This window comes from Cyrtonyx montezumae, unplaced genomic scaffold (genome assembly GCF_038088225.1).
Source record: "Cyrtonyx montezumae isolate F1298 unplaced genomic scaffold, pur_monq_1.0 scaffold_1, whole genome shotgun sequence".
NCBI lineage: Eukaryota > Metazoa > Chordata > Aves > Galliformes > Odontophoridae > Cyrtonyx > Cyrtonyx montezumae.
Window position 1 is genome coordinate 9,560,615 of NW_027071825.1, and position 17,960 is coordinate 9,578,574.

General features: G+C 41.6%; 1 protein-coding gene across 4 annotated transcripts in view; it reads right to left on the reverse strand.

The window, feature by feature from the left end:
- ST3GAL3 (ST3 beta-galactoside alpha-2,3-sialyltransferase 3) overlaps positions 1–17,960 on the reverse strand; it is a 142,484-nt gene that overhangs the window by 109,209 nt on the left and 15,315 nt on the right. For 2 of the 4 annotated variants that reach the window (XM_065740358.1, XM_065740350.1), the window contains 2 exons: positions 5,357–5,404; positions 3,284–3,418 (listed from right to left, as the gene is read on the reverse strand). The exons of 1 other annotated variant lie outside the window; for it this stretch is intronic. In XM_065740358.1, the coding sequence (XP_065596430.1) occupies positions 3,284–3,418; positions 5,357–5,404 (183 nt within the window). The remainder of the gene's footprint in view (positions 1–3,283; positions 3,419–5,356; positions 5,405–17,960) is intronic. One more of the 4 variants, XM_065740367.1, reaches the window with a different exon arrangement.

Sequence of the window (17,960 nt, forward strand, 5' to 3'; positions counted from 1 at the left end):
GGACTGATGAGCAACAATAGACAACCAAGGGCTTAACGCTGTATCCTTTCCTTAGCATTTTCACTTTAACCTGTTCAGTGAAAAATCTTCCTGATGAAAGCATTACTTCCTGAGTCTGAGTAACTACAAAAAAAAATTGAATTGTAGGGGACAGAAGGGGCTGAACTGGGATCACTTGAGCTCCTCAGCCCTGTCTCTTCAAAGACTGCATGTCCATCCCTTCAAGCCTGCGCTCCACATCTTCCCTAAGCCCATTTACTCTTCATACAACTAGAATCGAGACAAATATGGAGACTGTTTTCTTAACTACTTGTACAATATTTTGAAGATTTTTTATGTTATTTAAAAGATAAACTTAATTATTCAGGAAAACATTATAAATGTAAAACATGGTTCCCGCTCCTCACATAGAAGATTTCAGCCCAAACGATTAAAATTGGATGATATTTGGAGAAGCAAAAGGGAGAAACTGTAGAGCAGTACTCAGCACAGAAAGCAAAACTTGGTAGTTCAAATCTATTAAAACTGTTTAAACTGTGCAAACTGATCTAAAGATACCCACCCTGTTGCACCAAACTCAGTATTTATTTATTAGATACTGCAACTGATTAAAATTGCCATATCTGATGGAAGTCAATGTTCCAAGCACTATCAGCACAAGTGAAATTCAAATCTGTGAGTTCAAAGCAGGGAAGTAGGGAAATCTCTTCCCAGTCACAAACCCCTGTATCCTCTGATGACACCTAAAATCTTGAGAATATTACTATTTTCTCATATTTAATAGCAAAAGGAAGTAATTTCCCCACCTACATCTTAATGCTGTTTGGTTTTGGCTTTTTTTCCTCTCTTGTAATTCTTGATTGGGGCCCCCAAAGACAGCTGGCTCAGCTTTACAGCTTGAGGAAAGCAATACACCAGAGTTCCTTCATTAGGAAGCGCAACTACATTATTTATCCGCCAAGCGCAAGAAGAACAAATAAGCAATCACTTGCAGATAGTACTGCATGTGTCATCCATCAAGATGACTTCTGCCTGCTGACCTTACCTCCAAAATAGGTATAATAAAGCAAAAAAGATGATGTTCTAGCACATTACATTATGAAGGGCTTTGGTTACCCTTAACATAAACTGCAATGAAACTATAGATAGCAACTTCCAAGGATAGAAGAGCAATGGATTGCTCTAAGACAAATCTTTGAAAGACTACCATAGAAAGATGAAATATTTCCTCCTATGAACTACACATGCCCTTTTTCTCTTCCCAGGGAGTCATATGTTTAAAGGCAGACAGCAACCTTTGCTAAATAAGCAGTTGTTTCATTTACTGTCATGTATTCATGTGGCTAATGGAGTTAATGCTGCCCTACTGAATCTTCTGAGATATTCTTTATTTTAGAAATTGTATCATATTTCCTAATAAAAGTCAAGAACAATAGTAACAAAACAGTAATCTACATTGGCTTTTACTGACCTACAGGCTGTACTGACTTGATGGGAAAGAGATGCCACATGAAAGAGAAAAATCCCATTAAAGTATTTGTATATCAAGGTATTTTTTAGGCCACTTCTTGCCATTTGCATCTCAGCCCATTCACAGAGCTGTACTTTCAATTGGAGGAAAAGAGCATAAATGAGAGTAAGATAGATGATGATAATGAACATTCTGGCAAAGTCATGTAAGGACTGTGTAACTAATACACGACAGCCCTTGGCACAGTCTCAAGTAGCTCCCACAGACTACAGCTCAAAGAAGCAAAGAATGAAGCAGAACATCATTAATCAGAAATGAAAAGAGAAAAACATTTTTTTGCCAAATAAAGCCACTAAATCCAGCGGGACTTTTTTTTTTTTTTTAAAAAAAAAGATCTTCCTATTTATTCTCTGCTTTACAGGAATACAGAAAAATACTGCATACTAAGTCCACCTCCCCTTTTCCAACACTGCCAACAGCACTAAGTGACAGTCTGAAATGTGATGTGGAGAAAGATCGAAAGCAAACAATAAAACAAAGCACAATCAAACCACAGCAGCTCCGAAGGTAAATTGAAATTGTTTTCCTCAAACCAAGACCATCTACCAGAGCCTCATATATTCTTTTAACATAGTATCTAAATTAATTAAATTAAGCTTAGAAACCAAAATGAGCAGATAGAAGGATATTTCTGAAACCAATCAAGGGAACTCGTAATTGCACCACTGGTACTAGCAGACCTGCGTGGGGAAAGCCAAAGAACAGCACGCTACCTTCTGCAAGGCACCAGTGCTCTTCTCTCAAGCGAGGAACCTGTCACTATTCTGCCAGCTTGCTACCCAACAATCTCAGCTGTGTGCCTTTCTAGCCTCCATCCATGCTACTCTCCACCTAAAATGTAGGAAAACAGTCACTATATTCGCTCTGGTGTTGTATTTAAGAGGACATGCATGTAATTCTCCTACTGAGGCTTAGCAAAGAAACATTTTACATGCTGGCTCTCAGACACAGAAGGCAGAAAAAGTCTTAAATACAGCAAGAACATAAGTGAGGCTTCCATGGTCCAGTGTTTGATAGGCTAGCAACAAAGTAAACCAAAGCAACTAGGGCACAAAGAGATCTAGCTCTCTGCTGTAAGCAGATCATACCTAGGTCTACTCAAAAGCTGTGTCCTGCTTGGTGCTTCCCAAGTTCAGGGCATGAAAACCACCCTTTCTGAAGCAGTTTCATCTGAAACACCAGCCTAAACATCACACCAAGTGTTCACCTTTGCTGCTCAAAGTTTGTCTTTCAAGGGAAGGTGCAATCTGTAAGCTAATCCCTAAAGCACCCAGGAGCATGAAGGCTCATAGAGTTCATGCTCACCACACAACATTTAATTATCGTGTCCTCTAGGCTGATGATCTTCTGTGAAGGATAATTTAAGGCTTAACAGCCAGGTGATCTTTTGAACACTGAGTTCAGAAAGTTTTAATGCAGAGTAACCGGATTCCCAGCCTCACTGAAAACTGAGATTTGCATGGGACAAAGAATTAAGTGGAAAACCAAGATGGAAATGAACAGCCAGCTCTAATAAATACAGACACTGCAACAAGACGTTGCCCTTCACACAGTGTGATTAACAGTTATGAAAGAGCTACTCAAAATGCTATTTAGTATGCAAATAAAAGTCAATGTGTACTAGTTTTAAACAGCAAGTATATCATTCACAGCTGTATAACTGTGACTGATAAAGAAAAGGGTATATGTATTTTTACGTTACACAGTATGCAACTGTTGCCCCTTCTTACCCCCACCTGAAACATCACCTACTGGGAATGGCTGGGTCTGCAGCTGCCATTGTCTCTTTGGGTTCTTTCTGGGCTCTGTCTTTTCCTGGGTCTGCAGCCAGGTGAGATGGGATGGACAGTGGAAGCACAATAGCCACAGCTTTTCTCTCTCTCCTTCCTGTTCAACAAGGAAAGCTATCCCTCAGTTGGACAGACATCACACATCTTATTACACATATCAGTTCAGAGCAAGCTAGTTCCCAGAACAATGAATGCAGAATAATATAAAGACAATAAATATATAGCTCTCTGTGACATTGTTGAGCCTCCCTTCTCAAATAGGAGAGTTTTCTTCATATGTCTTCAATGAAGAAATTCAATCTGGTTGCAGTGCAATGAAAGATCATATTTTATGGTCTTATTCCTACCCAACTCAAGCCTTTATTGCAGTGCACAAGCAGAGCAAAGAGCAGTGTTCTTAGCACAGACCCAGACAGTTCGCTGGCTCACATGAGTCTTGTCTCCCACCCTGCTCCTACCAGCACCCCACAAAACATGGAACAGTTAAATTTCTTTTTCATCAATAAATCTACCACACTGCTGGTAGCATAAGAGCACCATGTATGTGATTAATTCCAAAGAAACCCTCCACTGGAAGCTCTCCACAGGGTTAACTGCTTTCGCATCAGTTAGAAGCCAAAAAGTATAAGGAAAAAAAAGTATAGTGGGAAATATTTCAAAGTTTTACTTTAGGACAAATTCTGGTCTTAGTTGCACCAATATAAATCGAGCATAATTCCAGTAAATGTATGCCAATTCAGCCTCACTCAGCTGTAAGCAAAATAAAAAACTGCCCTGAATTTTATTCCTATATTTCTTCAAACTATGCAACTTCACCCCCTCCTGGATAGAAGAAGCCATCATCCAATACAGAAGAAGGCAGGCAGCAACACAGTTCATTTGTGACTAGTACACATAAGCAGAAGGGAGATACAAGTGGTTCTTTTTCCCCATTAGCATGACAACATGCTCACCCTGCACTCTGCACCCTGATTTACCATGCACCCACAACAGACCAACTTCCAGCTACAGGTTTGAGAAAGTGATGCAGGGACAGCAGAAAGCACAGGGGGCACTGTAAACAAAGCAAGTTACTACTACTAGCTCTGAAGTTAGTAAACCAGAATTGCATCCAAGCTTTATTAGTGTCAGGCAGCAGGCTCTCTTTCAAACTGTGCAGGCAGCCGACAGGTGCTATGTTGGAAGGCAGCATGTTCCTCCTAAGAGTCTAAGAGGAAAAGCTACTAAACAAGATACAATGTGAAATCTTTGCTTGGATTATATTTCCTGCAAGAGAATAAATAACCTCAGCTTTTGAGTTCTTAGTGGTTTTAAATTGTAAAAGTAATTCTTAGTTTTTTCCTTGCAGTTCACATATCATTATGTTGGCACTGTAAACTGAATTTTATCAAGTATGGAGTCCACTATTGTGTAGCCTTGGCTACAGCTTATGTATTACGGATAGCCAAAAGGATAGTTACTGGTTTCACGTGCCTCCAAAACAAAAGAATTTTTGATTTCTGGTTCAGCTGAATTGAAGGTCATGCTTGGGTTCTAAAGGAAATAAGGTCAGGCAGCATTTGCCCTGAGGTTTGATAATGCTGGTCATCCTCCAACTAAAAAAAAAAAAAAACAAAAAAAACCCAACCGTTTCCAGCCCTATTTGTTGAGCTACGACTCTTGCTTTCTCCTTCCTGGAAGCATTCCCGATTTCTTTCCCCAAATAACTCAACTGTTTATTTAACTGAGAAACTCTCCCAGTAGCTGGAACAGTTTTTCTTCAGCTGGTGGGTGACATCATCCTCATGCCTTTCATATAAGAAAAGCAGCATGAACCACACCACTAACCCATGTAAAGCAGCCAGGTAATCTTCCTAGCTGGGCAGTGGAAGTGGTCCCACATGTTAGCCCTCGCTTCACACTATGACTAAGTTGAAACTTCCACTAGGACCTATTTATCCACTACGGGTTACCTGCCTCCCAACATGGCTACCGTGTCCCGTCAAACAGAAGCCTTGTCATGAGGTGGGAGAGAGAGAAGAAGGCAGTGTTGTACCTGAGCCTATCGTATGTCCAACGGAGTCAAAGGAAAGAACCACTGAATCTGTAACACAAGAGTACAAGTTCATTTTCCCCTTTTCCTTTAGTATCATTTCTTGCTGTAATACTTTCTTGTTATTTTTCTTTAATATCTCATTATGCTCCATTCCATGAGGAAACAGAAGAAGTTCACCAGCCAGCCAGCAGGCATCTAGCAATTGCAGAACACTGGAGAATGCAACAAATGATGAGGTCATTACCTAACAAAGTAGCTATTGCTTACAGAAAAGAAAATTATGTTATGTCTAAGTAATAATGTTCGGTTGACCTTGCCAAAACTGAATCACAACACACTTTTCACTTATAGACTTCAGAGTTCTTATCGAAGTTACTATCAATTTTTTGTCCTCGTTTAGGTGCTTCTCTATTAAGATCAAGGTATTAGCTCTTCCCCTGATGCTGTTTGCTAAGCCAAGAATTCTGTGCTTGTTCCATCCTCACTTTAAAGTGTGCTTCCCACAATGTTAATCTCACCAGAGTCTCCCATCTGAACACATTTTAATCCACCACCCTTCCCCTTTGTGCTATTTGCAGGAAGAGTGCCAAGTAGCAAGCAAATATAGCCTCTGCTTGATGCCATTTATTGTGCCACGTGGGGTTCACATCAGATGCTAATCACAGTCATGACATCAGCTACAGCTCACCAGTGGGTGACCATGACTTTTAGCCATTGGTTCACGTGACAGACCACGTAACCGTAGAACTGCCTCTCACATTCAGATAAATGAATGGATTGAATTCCTCAGAGTTTCTTTGCAATTTAAATCTCAGACAGGATCACCTGACCACATCACTTGCAGCATCACAGCAGCGGCCTCAGTGCAAGCCCTTAGCACAAGGCAAAAGACACCATCAGGATCAAAGTCAGCGTGCCAAAAAGAGGTCAGACTCCTCTGTATCACTTATGTTTGGTCAGGTGACAATCACAGGCACTGACAGTTACCCAGCTCAGCTAAAAATAACTTGACACAGGGTTGTCCCTCTGGATTTTCCATGTAGTATATCATCCTTGCACTTATTTTCCAAATCTTACTGATCTGATAAGATAGTGCTAATAAGAAACTGTTTAAAATCAATACAGTCAAACCATTCATTTAACTGGCTTTAAAACAATTTAAAGAATTAATAATCACAAAAAACTTGGTCTGCTCTGTCCCAGATCCAACACTGTGGTAGTAATGTTTTGAAAAAATAGTGGAAAAAAAAAAAAGATTACTAGTCTAAAAACTTGTTCCAATAAAAATAAAAATCCATCTGGACTTAACAACTGCATTTCCTCTTTTGGGAGTAAAACTCAGACATTTTTATATTATTCTAAATAGCGAGGGGTTTAATTCACTTTAACTGTGTTAAATTCATCTGCCATCAATTAGTTCTGAAGTATCTCCGTGGGGCTCTACTTGTAAAAAACTGTTGAGATTTTTATCAACATAAAATATTGCTTTGTAGCTTATACCAAACTTAAATGTCACTCATTTTCCCTAATATATTTTGGGCATGAAATATTAGGACTTATCTAAGAACAGCTGAAAAGCATTGCAAGCACCAAATTAATGTAATTCTTGCCACCTGCAGAAATGGTATAATGTTTCAGTCCCTTCACTGAGAACATTATCACCCTTCCACAAGCAGAAAGAACGACAAGCAGCAAGCGTGCGAGCTCTCTTTTCCAGTACAGCCCTCCACGAGACCATTAGGTTCCCAGTTTTGACACCAAATTCACAAAGCACAGCCAGCAATGGGGTCAGCTCCCTGTACTGTGAGTGATTTCAGAAACCACAGATCTTTATTAAAGCACCGTGCTTATTCCTGGTGCTAATGCTGCTAAAGGGGAGAAGCTTTAAAAGTGCAGAGTGCTGAGAAAGTCATCACGTGTCACCTCAAGTCAGCAATAATGCATGGCTTAGGGCTGTGTGCACCGTAATGCCAGGCTTTTACATCTGTTTTCATGTTACCTTCCATCTTTTTTTTTTTTTTCCACTGGATACAGCAGTTTAAAAAAGGATAAAAGCAAAAATAAACAAACCAAAAGTCAAGATACAGAACAAACCAAATGTCATCTTGGATCTGATCCAACCCATCAGGAGAAACAAAGACAGAAGAAATATTTAGAGGGCACTCAGTGCCAGGAATAACAACTTCAAAGACCTCATCAGCTTTGGGTCACCCCGGGGCCAAGGAGTGCCAGCAATCCCCTCTTCCAGGAGGGTTCAAACACAAGGATCCAGCTTGGTTTGGGAAAAAGGAGTTCCAAGACAAACTGCAGAGAGACTCGGCACTGCTCTGGGAACAGACTCAAACTGTTCCAGCAATCCTCTAGACTTGCCTTTGAAGGAACACAACTGCATTTACACAGCTTTGCCCTGAAGTGAAAAAAACTGCAGTTTGGACATGGGACCATTCATTGCTACACTTAAGCACAGCCACCATGCGGGCCCAGTAAGTCACCCAGGTATAGAACTGAATGCATCTTTGGCAAGGACTACTTTTCAGAAGTCCCTGATCCTCATCTCCCCTCTACACATGCACAGACCATTTCCAGCCCAGCACCCCCTACCCTGGTGGGCATGGGTTGGCAGTTGGACTAGATGATCTTAGTGGCCTTTTCCAACCTTGACAAATCTACGATTCTATGCCTCCTGGAAATCCTTCCCTGGTTAACCGTGAGCTTTCCCAAAGCCTGGATAACTCTACACCACAATCCCATCCTCATCAAAGTCAGAAGAAATTACTCATCTTGCTGCAGACTGGTACCTCAAGTCCAGGCATTTCTGGACACCACATAACCATCTAGCTACTATTCCTCACAGTACCTTCTGCCACTGCAGTCTCTGACCAGCTATGTCTGCAATGAAAGAAAATGAAGATGAGAGCCTTCATAAGAGTTACAATCCTGACCAACAAAAGGTAGGGCTTGTCAGAAATGCCAGAAAACATAACTGTCTCATCCTATAGGAAACCAAAGATGATGAACCAATAAATTCTGTCATCCTTCTCTTTTTTATTTTCTTTAAAAAACAAAAAGCAAACAACAACAAAAAAACATCCACAGACTTTGGCAATAAACTGACTTCCCTGGCTGAGAAAATTAAAAAAAAAAAAATTCAGTAAAAAAGGTTGTGTGCTGCCTTGGAAGTGGTCCTGAGAAACCACAAACCATTAGTCCCGGAGGAGTTATAAGAGTTTAATAATAAAGGCTTAACGCAGCCTCAATATCACATACCATTGCAGCAATATGCTCCACAGCCCAAGCCAAAAAGGGAATAATACAATAATACCTTGCAACATAAGGCTGCAATTTGGCACATCTCCTCACACAGCTCAGCTCTGAGGTCTGTGCTGGTTTCTTGTACGCATGCTCACTGCTCCGTTTCTCATTCCGTGTCTCTGCTCTCAAGATACACAGACTCCTACAGAACTGTAGCCTATGGTTAACCACATGCAATGTAATTTCTACCTCCAGAGCTTGACCTGAGACCAGACATCCTGCGGAGCTCCATCACCTGCACTGGGGGTGGTGGCTGCAGTAATAAATAAAAATTGGATTCTTTAATGTTAAGTATGAATGAAAAGAAAGAATGTTGCACTGCTTCTTATTTTTTTTTTTTTTACCATGGAATTAGAAGACTATTCAATACGAGAAAAGTCTCACTCAGCTCTCTCGAGCGAGCAATGAAAAGGGTAGGATCAGACAACCGATTAACCATCCCCATTTACTTCTCTATTTGAGATCAGTTTTCTATAAGATGGCATGTAACAGAAAGTTCCTATGCTTAAGGCATGAACTCTCCATAACTTCACAACAAAGAAGGTCAGCAATAAAAAAAACTATCGTTATATTTTTCCCATTCAGAAAATGAAGATCAAAAATGCAGTGCCACTCTCAGAGTACATATTACTGTGTGGATTCATTGGGCAGAGGATCTGTCTCAGACAACCTCCCTCCTGTTCAAAAGAGAATGCATTTGGAAAAAAGAAAAAAAAAACAGTATTATAATGACCACTCAACTTTCTGAGTCATTCCTATGCCCGAGGAATTGAAGGAAACTATATCATTTGAGTTCTGTTTCCCAGAGACCTCACACAGATAGGATACATAAAACCTGAGGAAAAGTGTTCATTCTTTATAAAACATAACTTCAGAACGGCTTTCAGACAATAAAATACCAGCATAAAAAGAAATCCTGGCCATTATACAAAAAACAAACCACACCTGAATACCCAATTATAAGAACATATAAACGTAGAGGTAAGACATAAAACAGAAAGGATAACCTGCATGATTTTTTCTCTTTTAAACGGATGACATGTATGTTCCTCTGACTTCCCAAACATAAGAAGAAATGCTTTATAGATAACTCTCTCCTTGTTACAGCACTACTTGAACTTATAAGTTACTGGAGAGGTTATAACTCACTTCCTAATTCTTCACTCTTTAAAGGCAGATTTAGGGAAGGTTTTCAGTCTAATGACAAATGCCATCCTACCAATTTATTAAGTATCTTACTTCAACTGAACTTCACATTTTTCCGCCTTTTTCCAAATGCTCTGAGATGGCTCTGTCCTACGAACAGTGTCACTGCAGCACCTCTAATGTCACAGCCAGAATGCTCCTATGCAGCACAGAAAATGCTTAGTTGCCCGAAACTCCAGTCAGCCATTCTGACACCTCCACCATGTTCAGCTCCTACTTAAGCACTCTGTGTTCACATGCCAACAGACCACCAGAAGTCGTAATTCCCAACATACTGCCTGAGCCCAATGCTTTCAGTATCTAAAGTGAGGGATGTATCAGGATGAGATGCACAGCCAACGCAAGGGCTGCAGCCTATGGCACAAACAATTAAAACCATTAACAATTTCAACCAGTACCATCTACAATTGATGGGAGCCCTGAGATCAGAGTGCAGACTTATTCCCTTTATGGGAGGGGAATAGTCACTCTGCAACAGAACTTATCTTCAGGAACAGGAAACATCTGATTGTAAAGAACATTTGCAATAAACTCTGGATTTTCTACTTTAATGAACTGGCTTAAAATGAGACTGCTCTGCAGCCCTGATTCTATTACACTGAATTTGGATTCCTTTATGCCCTGGTACAGAGATGGAGGAGCAGGCTAGCACTAAATTCCCACAGCATACCTGGGGGGAAAGACTCACCCTTATTCAAGAATAACTATAATTATTACATCATACCATAGCAGGTGTGTTCTGTGCAGAGAAATGGGACACAAGGGGGGACCCAGCTCACATGCAGCACAGACACAACCACTGTGAACTCCCGGCCAGGCTGAAGTACAGCCAGCACGGGTAAACTTGCTGTCCCTGTACAGTCCTGGCATGCAAGTGCTTCTCATCTGCAAAAATAAACCATCCGTTTTTTACCAAAGACCCTTGGAAAAAAGGGTTGAAAGCTACAGATATGGATACTTAGCAGAGGATAACGTTAAGTATTATCACTTGTCTCCATAATCCTAGGCAGCATGGAGATCTACAGGGTATGTGGTAAGCTACAAAGCGGTCCTCCATCAGCTCCCACTGAATCAAAGGAACAGCCCAGCGAGGCAATGCTCAAAGATGCAGCAATCTCTTCCATGGATCACATGGAGCTGGGCCAACTCTTACACTTGTTGTGCACGTTGCTTCTCTTCTGTCAGGAGGGCTGTAATGAAGTGGCAAATTAACTAAGCAAGAAACAACGCTCATGTTCCAAACAGATGTATTTTTCTAACGTTCCGAGTATGTCAGTTTTCTTTATTCTGCAGTGAATGAACTGAATGCAAAGATGCAGTGTCCTGCGCCAGCTGGCCAACACTTCACAAGGATATTACACTGCTATTGTCTGCAGTCATGCCCAAGTAAGTTTGACAGCAGGAAGTGCTGGTGTGTTCTGCTCACAAAAGCAGCATTTGTTTGGCTCCACCGCCTAATTCTGCATCACCCATGAACGATAAAACCTGGAGATGAGGATGATGTGGTGCTTTGCTTCAAACATTGGGGATTCACAGCTCCTTCCTTGGGATCTGCCCCGGCTCCCTGCTCTTCCCAACGGAGATGGATGAAGAGTCTGCACATATAGAGGAGAAGAGAAGACTAACACACTGTAGAAAAGTTCAAAGAAATTCTATACTTGGATTGGAGGAGCACAACTGTAGGCAGCGTACTGATCTGCCATAAAAAGTCAAGAAAACAAACAGACCCGACTGTACCAATAAAGATGGCATCTTAAGGCTTTTTTCCTCTTGACATAGAGAAATCCTGTAACAAACCACAGCAGATTCTCAGCATTTTAAAGAGCTCAAAGTTTTATTGTGTTATCAAAAGCCAAGTCTCATATTTGGGCCTCAATTTTTATTGTATTTATTGTAGCACCAAGAAGTCACTCAGATCCCCAAATTCCATAGCGAAACATGCAACGAATTACAAAACAGTTAAGATTTCTCTCTTCTATGCTTAAGAGGCATATGCAAGTCAGAAAATGGATGCTGGGAGATTCAGCAGAAGTACACAGAACAAATGTGAGAACGCAGTTCAAAAACACGGCCCAGGATCAGCACAGTAATATTTTCCTAAGCATCCATGGTAGCACCAGACTTCAATCATAGCAGTACAAAGGGAAGCTGTGTTTTGTCTCGCAGTGAATCGCTGTTTTTCTTATGAATCAAAAAAATACAGTATTTATGCACTCAAATTCAAAACATTTCCTTTAGGTTCAGAATATTTATCTTCTTCTGAACATGCATCTCCATCTAATACCTCCAAGTCGTAAATTCCTTCATGCATTCATCTTAACAGGCTCACTATTGTCTCCTTGGGATAATCTCAGGAACAAAACAACACTTGAAGCGTCTCTATAATTAAAATTAACAGCCAACCAGTACATTGGTACATCAGGGACTTATCAAAGTGCACAGGGGAAATGGCATTTAGATTCCCCTGCGTGCGACCATTGGATCCAACTGCTAAGTACACTTCAATGACAGACTAGTTAAGCCACTGAAATGACTTACAGCAGAAAACTACTGAAATCAAAGGTTAATCAAAAAGGAAAAGGACAACATCACCGCAGAATAATTTTTTTGTTGTTGTTTGTTTTTTTAGGTTTTTTTTTTTTTGTAAGTAATTTTAAGTTAGTACTTATTTATCACCATCATTAGAAAAACATAAATGGCATGATCCCTCAGTTTTCTTGGGTAGTACTAACGTATAATTTTCACATAACTTTTGGACTACTATACAATTTCCATATAGAGAACCTTGGAAGACATTCAAATATAATGACTTTTTACTACATGCTTGAAACTATGAGATAAGCAAATTACCCCTAGATTTGTCCATAAAAAAAAAATTCAGCCTCAAACTAAAATAAATGCACTAAAATGCATTCATCAGAAGCTTTTTGCACAGCACTGGCCTGAGGAACTTAAATCTGTATTTTCATAGTACTTCCTAAATATACGTTGGTACCTTCCATATCATCAAATATAAAGAGAGCTAAACATAATACAAAAGTAAACTATTTCTATTAGTTACTGACATGGACTTTTAACCTCAAAGCACAGTCCTGCAGTTGTACTAATGACAGCATCTTACACTTACATACAGCCACACTGCTACCAAAGAGCTCAGGAAAGCTGCTGCACATCCTCACTGTTTTTACATACAGAAAAATACTTATATGCCATTAACAGCAATTAGGACAACAATTATTCTGATGCTCTGGTCTTGTTTTAACATCTACTAAAGCCATTAAATTGCTTTTTCCTCCCCATCCCTGGGACAAAGCTTTTCTTGTGTTGACTTTTCCAAGCTATCTCCCAGAAACCTCTCCTTCCTCAAAAGCAATAACCAGGACTCCAAAAATATAAATAGTTCCATCAGGAAACTCGCATTCCTCGGTTTGTTTGAAAATGATCTACTGCTTTGCATAGCAAGCCAGTGGTTGAGAGCCTCCCAAAGCCTTAAAGCAGACAACATCTGGCCCTACTGCCAGAACAACTGCCAGCAGGTTCCTGTGGACAGCTTTACAGGACATCTCTCACCTCCCGTGTCTGCTCACAGCAGGAAGGAGAAGCGTATGGGCATAAAACAACTCCTGAATGTGAGCTCTTTATAGGCATCTTTGCCAGAAAAGGACAACGTTCGACTCACAAGGACAGACCAAGCCATTTATCCACACGAAAGGTGATGCTGAACAGAGAGAAATGTTGGACTCATTTTTCACTTTTTTTGTCAGCTTGGAAGCAGGACAGGATTGATTTTATTTTTCTTTTACTTAGTTCCAAAATCTGAGGAGGTTTCTAGCCCATCAAATCTTAAAACTTATTCAGTTTCCAAAATATGCACTAACAGGATTTGATAGGTCCGACACAGTAAATGATTTTCTAGGTAAATGCCATACACAAAGAGACACCAAGCATGTATTCTTTCAAAGCCAGATGCTTTGAGGAGCACTTTGGGTGACTTGGGCTTCTCTCCCTGTGCAGCTCCATGGGCTGATCTGCACAGCACATTCAACACCAAATGCTGTATGCAGTCCTGAACCAAAGCAGAGCATATATAGATTTTCATTTCCTATTATCTCCTTTTACAAAAGTGTTTGAGGAAACGATTTGCTTCACCAAAATGCAAGAAAAACAACCCAGAGATGGCTGAGATACTGCAGCAGAAGGTCACTTCCACATGCAAAAACTGCAGGACACAGTGAAACGTGATTTGAACAGCAGCACACTAGAGGAAGTTGATCATCACACTGATGGGTCCCTGGACAATGCAGCTGGAGATTATCTAAAGAAAAAGTGTTCTTCCTATCACAACACATAAAAATACAATAAGTCTCTTTAATTTTAGACTCGGCAGAAAAACGACACACTGAGAAAACTGATTTAACCCAGAAGGTTATGCTGTAAAAAACATCGGTTCCAGCCTAAGATCACTGGAATTAAACTTCTGAGCACCTAACTTGATTTCACAAGTTTGTGAAGTCAAACACCTGCTTGCACATTTTTCTTCACATCTCTCTCAAATGAGTAGGAGAAATCTTAAGCTCTGAATCATCAGAAGTGCAACAATTTGGAGTATGAACTTCAAACACCCCCTATTAACCTTGCCCTTTAGGGTGGCCACCTGAACTTCCAATGGACTTTCAGCACCTCTGAAGAATCATCTCATAGAATGGGTTGGGTTGGAAGGGACCTTATAACCCACCCCTGCCATGGGCTGGTTTCATCAGCTCAGGCTACCCCGGTCCCATTTAATCTAGCCTCAAGTACCTCCAGGATGGGGCACCCACAGCTCTCCAAACAGCCTGTGCCAGCAAAAGAACAAAAGCAAACAAAAAAGCCCATACAACAAAACCCCACACTCCAGCTCTACGGATTGCTTTAATCGATCTATCAAGGCAGAGGAGCCGCTCGCTTTAGAACAGTACTCAGCATCCAGCAGCACTGAGACATCAATTGGTTTTGACAAAGCACGTGTGAAACTGCCAACCTCACCAAAAGCTGAAACTTGCAGCAACTGAGAGCTGCCAGCTGCAACTCCATCTGATATGAACTCAGTTTCCACTAAGAAAACCCACTGGCACGCTCAGGCAGACCTGTCTTCCCCATTCCCTATCAGTGTTTCCAACCACCTGCTGACGTTTGCTCCCAGCCAGGATTTCATGGGCTCACTGGGATTCACAAATTTTAGAGTTTCGCCATTCCTGGATTACTTCACAACCAGAACTTCTCATAAATGGCAGCAGTCATTTTATTGGCCTCATTCTAAAGCAGCTGTTCCTCCTCCACACCTTCACTTGAGTGGTAAAATAACAGCTTCACATCGACAGCCCTGGGATCCAATCAGAAATGGAGCACAGCCTCTTGGTGTGTGACAAGCAATCTGAATGGGCAACTTTTTGGCCAGAGGACTGATTGAAATTCCCTGCACAGATGAACAGAGGACAGGAGAGCGAGCGAGCACAACACTCTGCAGGTACAGACTACTGCAAAGCTAGAGCCACCAGCTCACAGAACATGGAGGATTGCTGATATCTCAGAGAAAACAAACCGTGTGCTCCTACATGGCTTCAGCTTGTGGTTTGTGAAGTCTGGGGCTGAGGTGTGGGGGAAGCAGGTTTATTTATTTATTTATTTTGTTTTGGGACATGTTTAAACTTCAATAAAAGAGCATCTTTCCCAGTCTGGATAACCTTGACATTCTTTCTCAACCATACTAAAACAAACAAGCCTGTTAATTCTCCCAAACCAAATCAAGCAATGGCAGCACTAGCCATAATAGATGCTATTCAGTGTGACACACAAACCCCAGCATTCTGAGGCCAAGGTCTCCACATGGAGAAACATGAGCCAAAAACAGGATTAAAGGCCAACTTCAAAATTGCACATCTGGAAGAGAACTGCAACCACCTTAAGATCCTCCCTGCATCCAAGCAGGCAGTTAACACCAGCTCCAGGCCCATGGACACGTGAGAGAAGGAAATGAGATTTATCAGTTGCAGCAGGCCACTTTCCCACAGCCGGTTTTAATTAAGTTAATTTGGTGGCCATAACTTACAGCCAGCAGAGCCTTCTCAAATCGCTTGGCAAGTAATTCTGACAGCATTTCACCAGCTGTGCTGACCAGGAATACCAACTGCAATGTCATTTTGCAATGCCCGATTTCCAGCACTGAAGAGCCGCACATGCATTCCCCTGAACTACCACCCGGCACCGCCACTGCTTACAGGAACAGCATGAGAAGACAGCACGGGAACAAAGGTGCCAGAGTAACGCCGCTGAGAAAAATCGCTTCTGAAATGGCAGCTGGACCCCTTGCCAGACTCCTGTTATGCCTTGGACACACCCACGCTACATAAAACTTATTAATGACCATGTGGATACTGAACACATTCTGGAGCTGCAGAAACACAATAGCCTATATAATTCCTAGGTTAGTTGTGCAGCAACTCCCCTAAGCCAGTTTTTCTTTTCTGGATACATATGGGATAACCTTACCATGAAGGAACGCATCGGGCTACATTGTGATCTCAGCACAACCCACTGCATGGCTACATTGTGCAAATTTAAGCCCAATTGCCAGGCTTAAATCTCCATCCATAAGAGGTTTTTCTAGGGAAACTTTGCATGCAGCAATAAAAATCAAAGCTACACCAGTTTGTAACCCCAAAACACATTAGGAATGGATGTATCTGTAAACATAAGTTAAGAAGGAAGATTTCAGCCTGCTGAGGGACCTGCTTTGAAGAATCCCATAGGACATGGGCTTGGAGATAAAAGAGATGGTGCAGGAAAACTGGTTGACTTTGAAAGATCACCTGCTCCAAGCTCAGGAATCAGCTTCATAGATAAGGACCCTGGGGGTCCTGGCAGACAACCTGTGAAACACAAGCCAGCACTGCATCCCTATGGCAGAGACCAGGCTGTGCAGGGCAAAGCCTCACGAGGGACTGCACAAGGGAATCCCTCTGAGCCCCAGCTGGGCACTGGGACCGGCACTGGGACCGGCACTGGGACCAGCACTCGGCTCCCCGCTGACAGAGGCATGGGAACACACTGCAATTAACTAAGGTGATTAAGGGATTGAAGCATCTGCCATGTGAGGGAGAGCTGGGGTTGTTAGCCTTGGGTGGAGAGCATCTGGAGAACCTTAGTCACGTGAATCTTAACTACTCAAGATGAACAGCAAGTTTTACAAAGTGTGCAAACCAAAGCAGCCAGGACAGGAATTACCTGAGTAACTTCATAAGATCCAGCAGCTTCTCTTTAGCTGTTCAATCAGCTTAGTGTGACCAAATTCACCTCCAGCATCAACTTCCCCTACCAAATTTCACCCATCACAGAACATCAAGCAGATGAACAACGAAAATCTCACATTCTGCCAGTGCATGATCAATCAGCAATGACACAGAAGGCCCAGCCCCAAGCTAACAGCCTCAAACACATCCACTGTGCCCCTTCTTTTGAGCTATCCCAAGCATTCCCCCGACTGAAACATCCAGATGCCAGAAGGCTGTTCACTTTGGTCTCCTGCTGCCTTGCAGCTGGCTGACACTGTCTGCCACGCCGTCAGTTGGACCGAGAATGCTGGCTCAAGACAAGCCATAAAAACAAGGGCTAGGGCTGAAGCTCAAAGAGCATAAATGATCTTTCAAAACCTGTTTATAACCAGTGCTAGCAGTGTTTCATGTAGTCAAAGCCCATAAGCATACCAACACCTTTCTACCAACTCCCTCTCCATCTTATGCCAATCCCTACCAGATATTTCTCTCCAGTCTTCCTCTCACAAGCAGAGGCCAAAAGCCTCACAAAAAAAACTATCCTACCATCCCAGAAACACACAAAAGTTCATGAAGACAAATTAAGATGGCAGTTATCCAAGGCTTAGGATTAAATTTCTTTCAAGCTTGTCTACATACAGACTTTCACCAATGAAAGCATACTGCAGTTGGAGAACTTTGAGAAGCAAACTCATTTAAGCCCCCTCTGCTGACAAATCTGGGAGTATATGATCCATCTGTACCTTCAAGGGGTCTCTTCTGACATTATGGTTTAA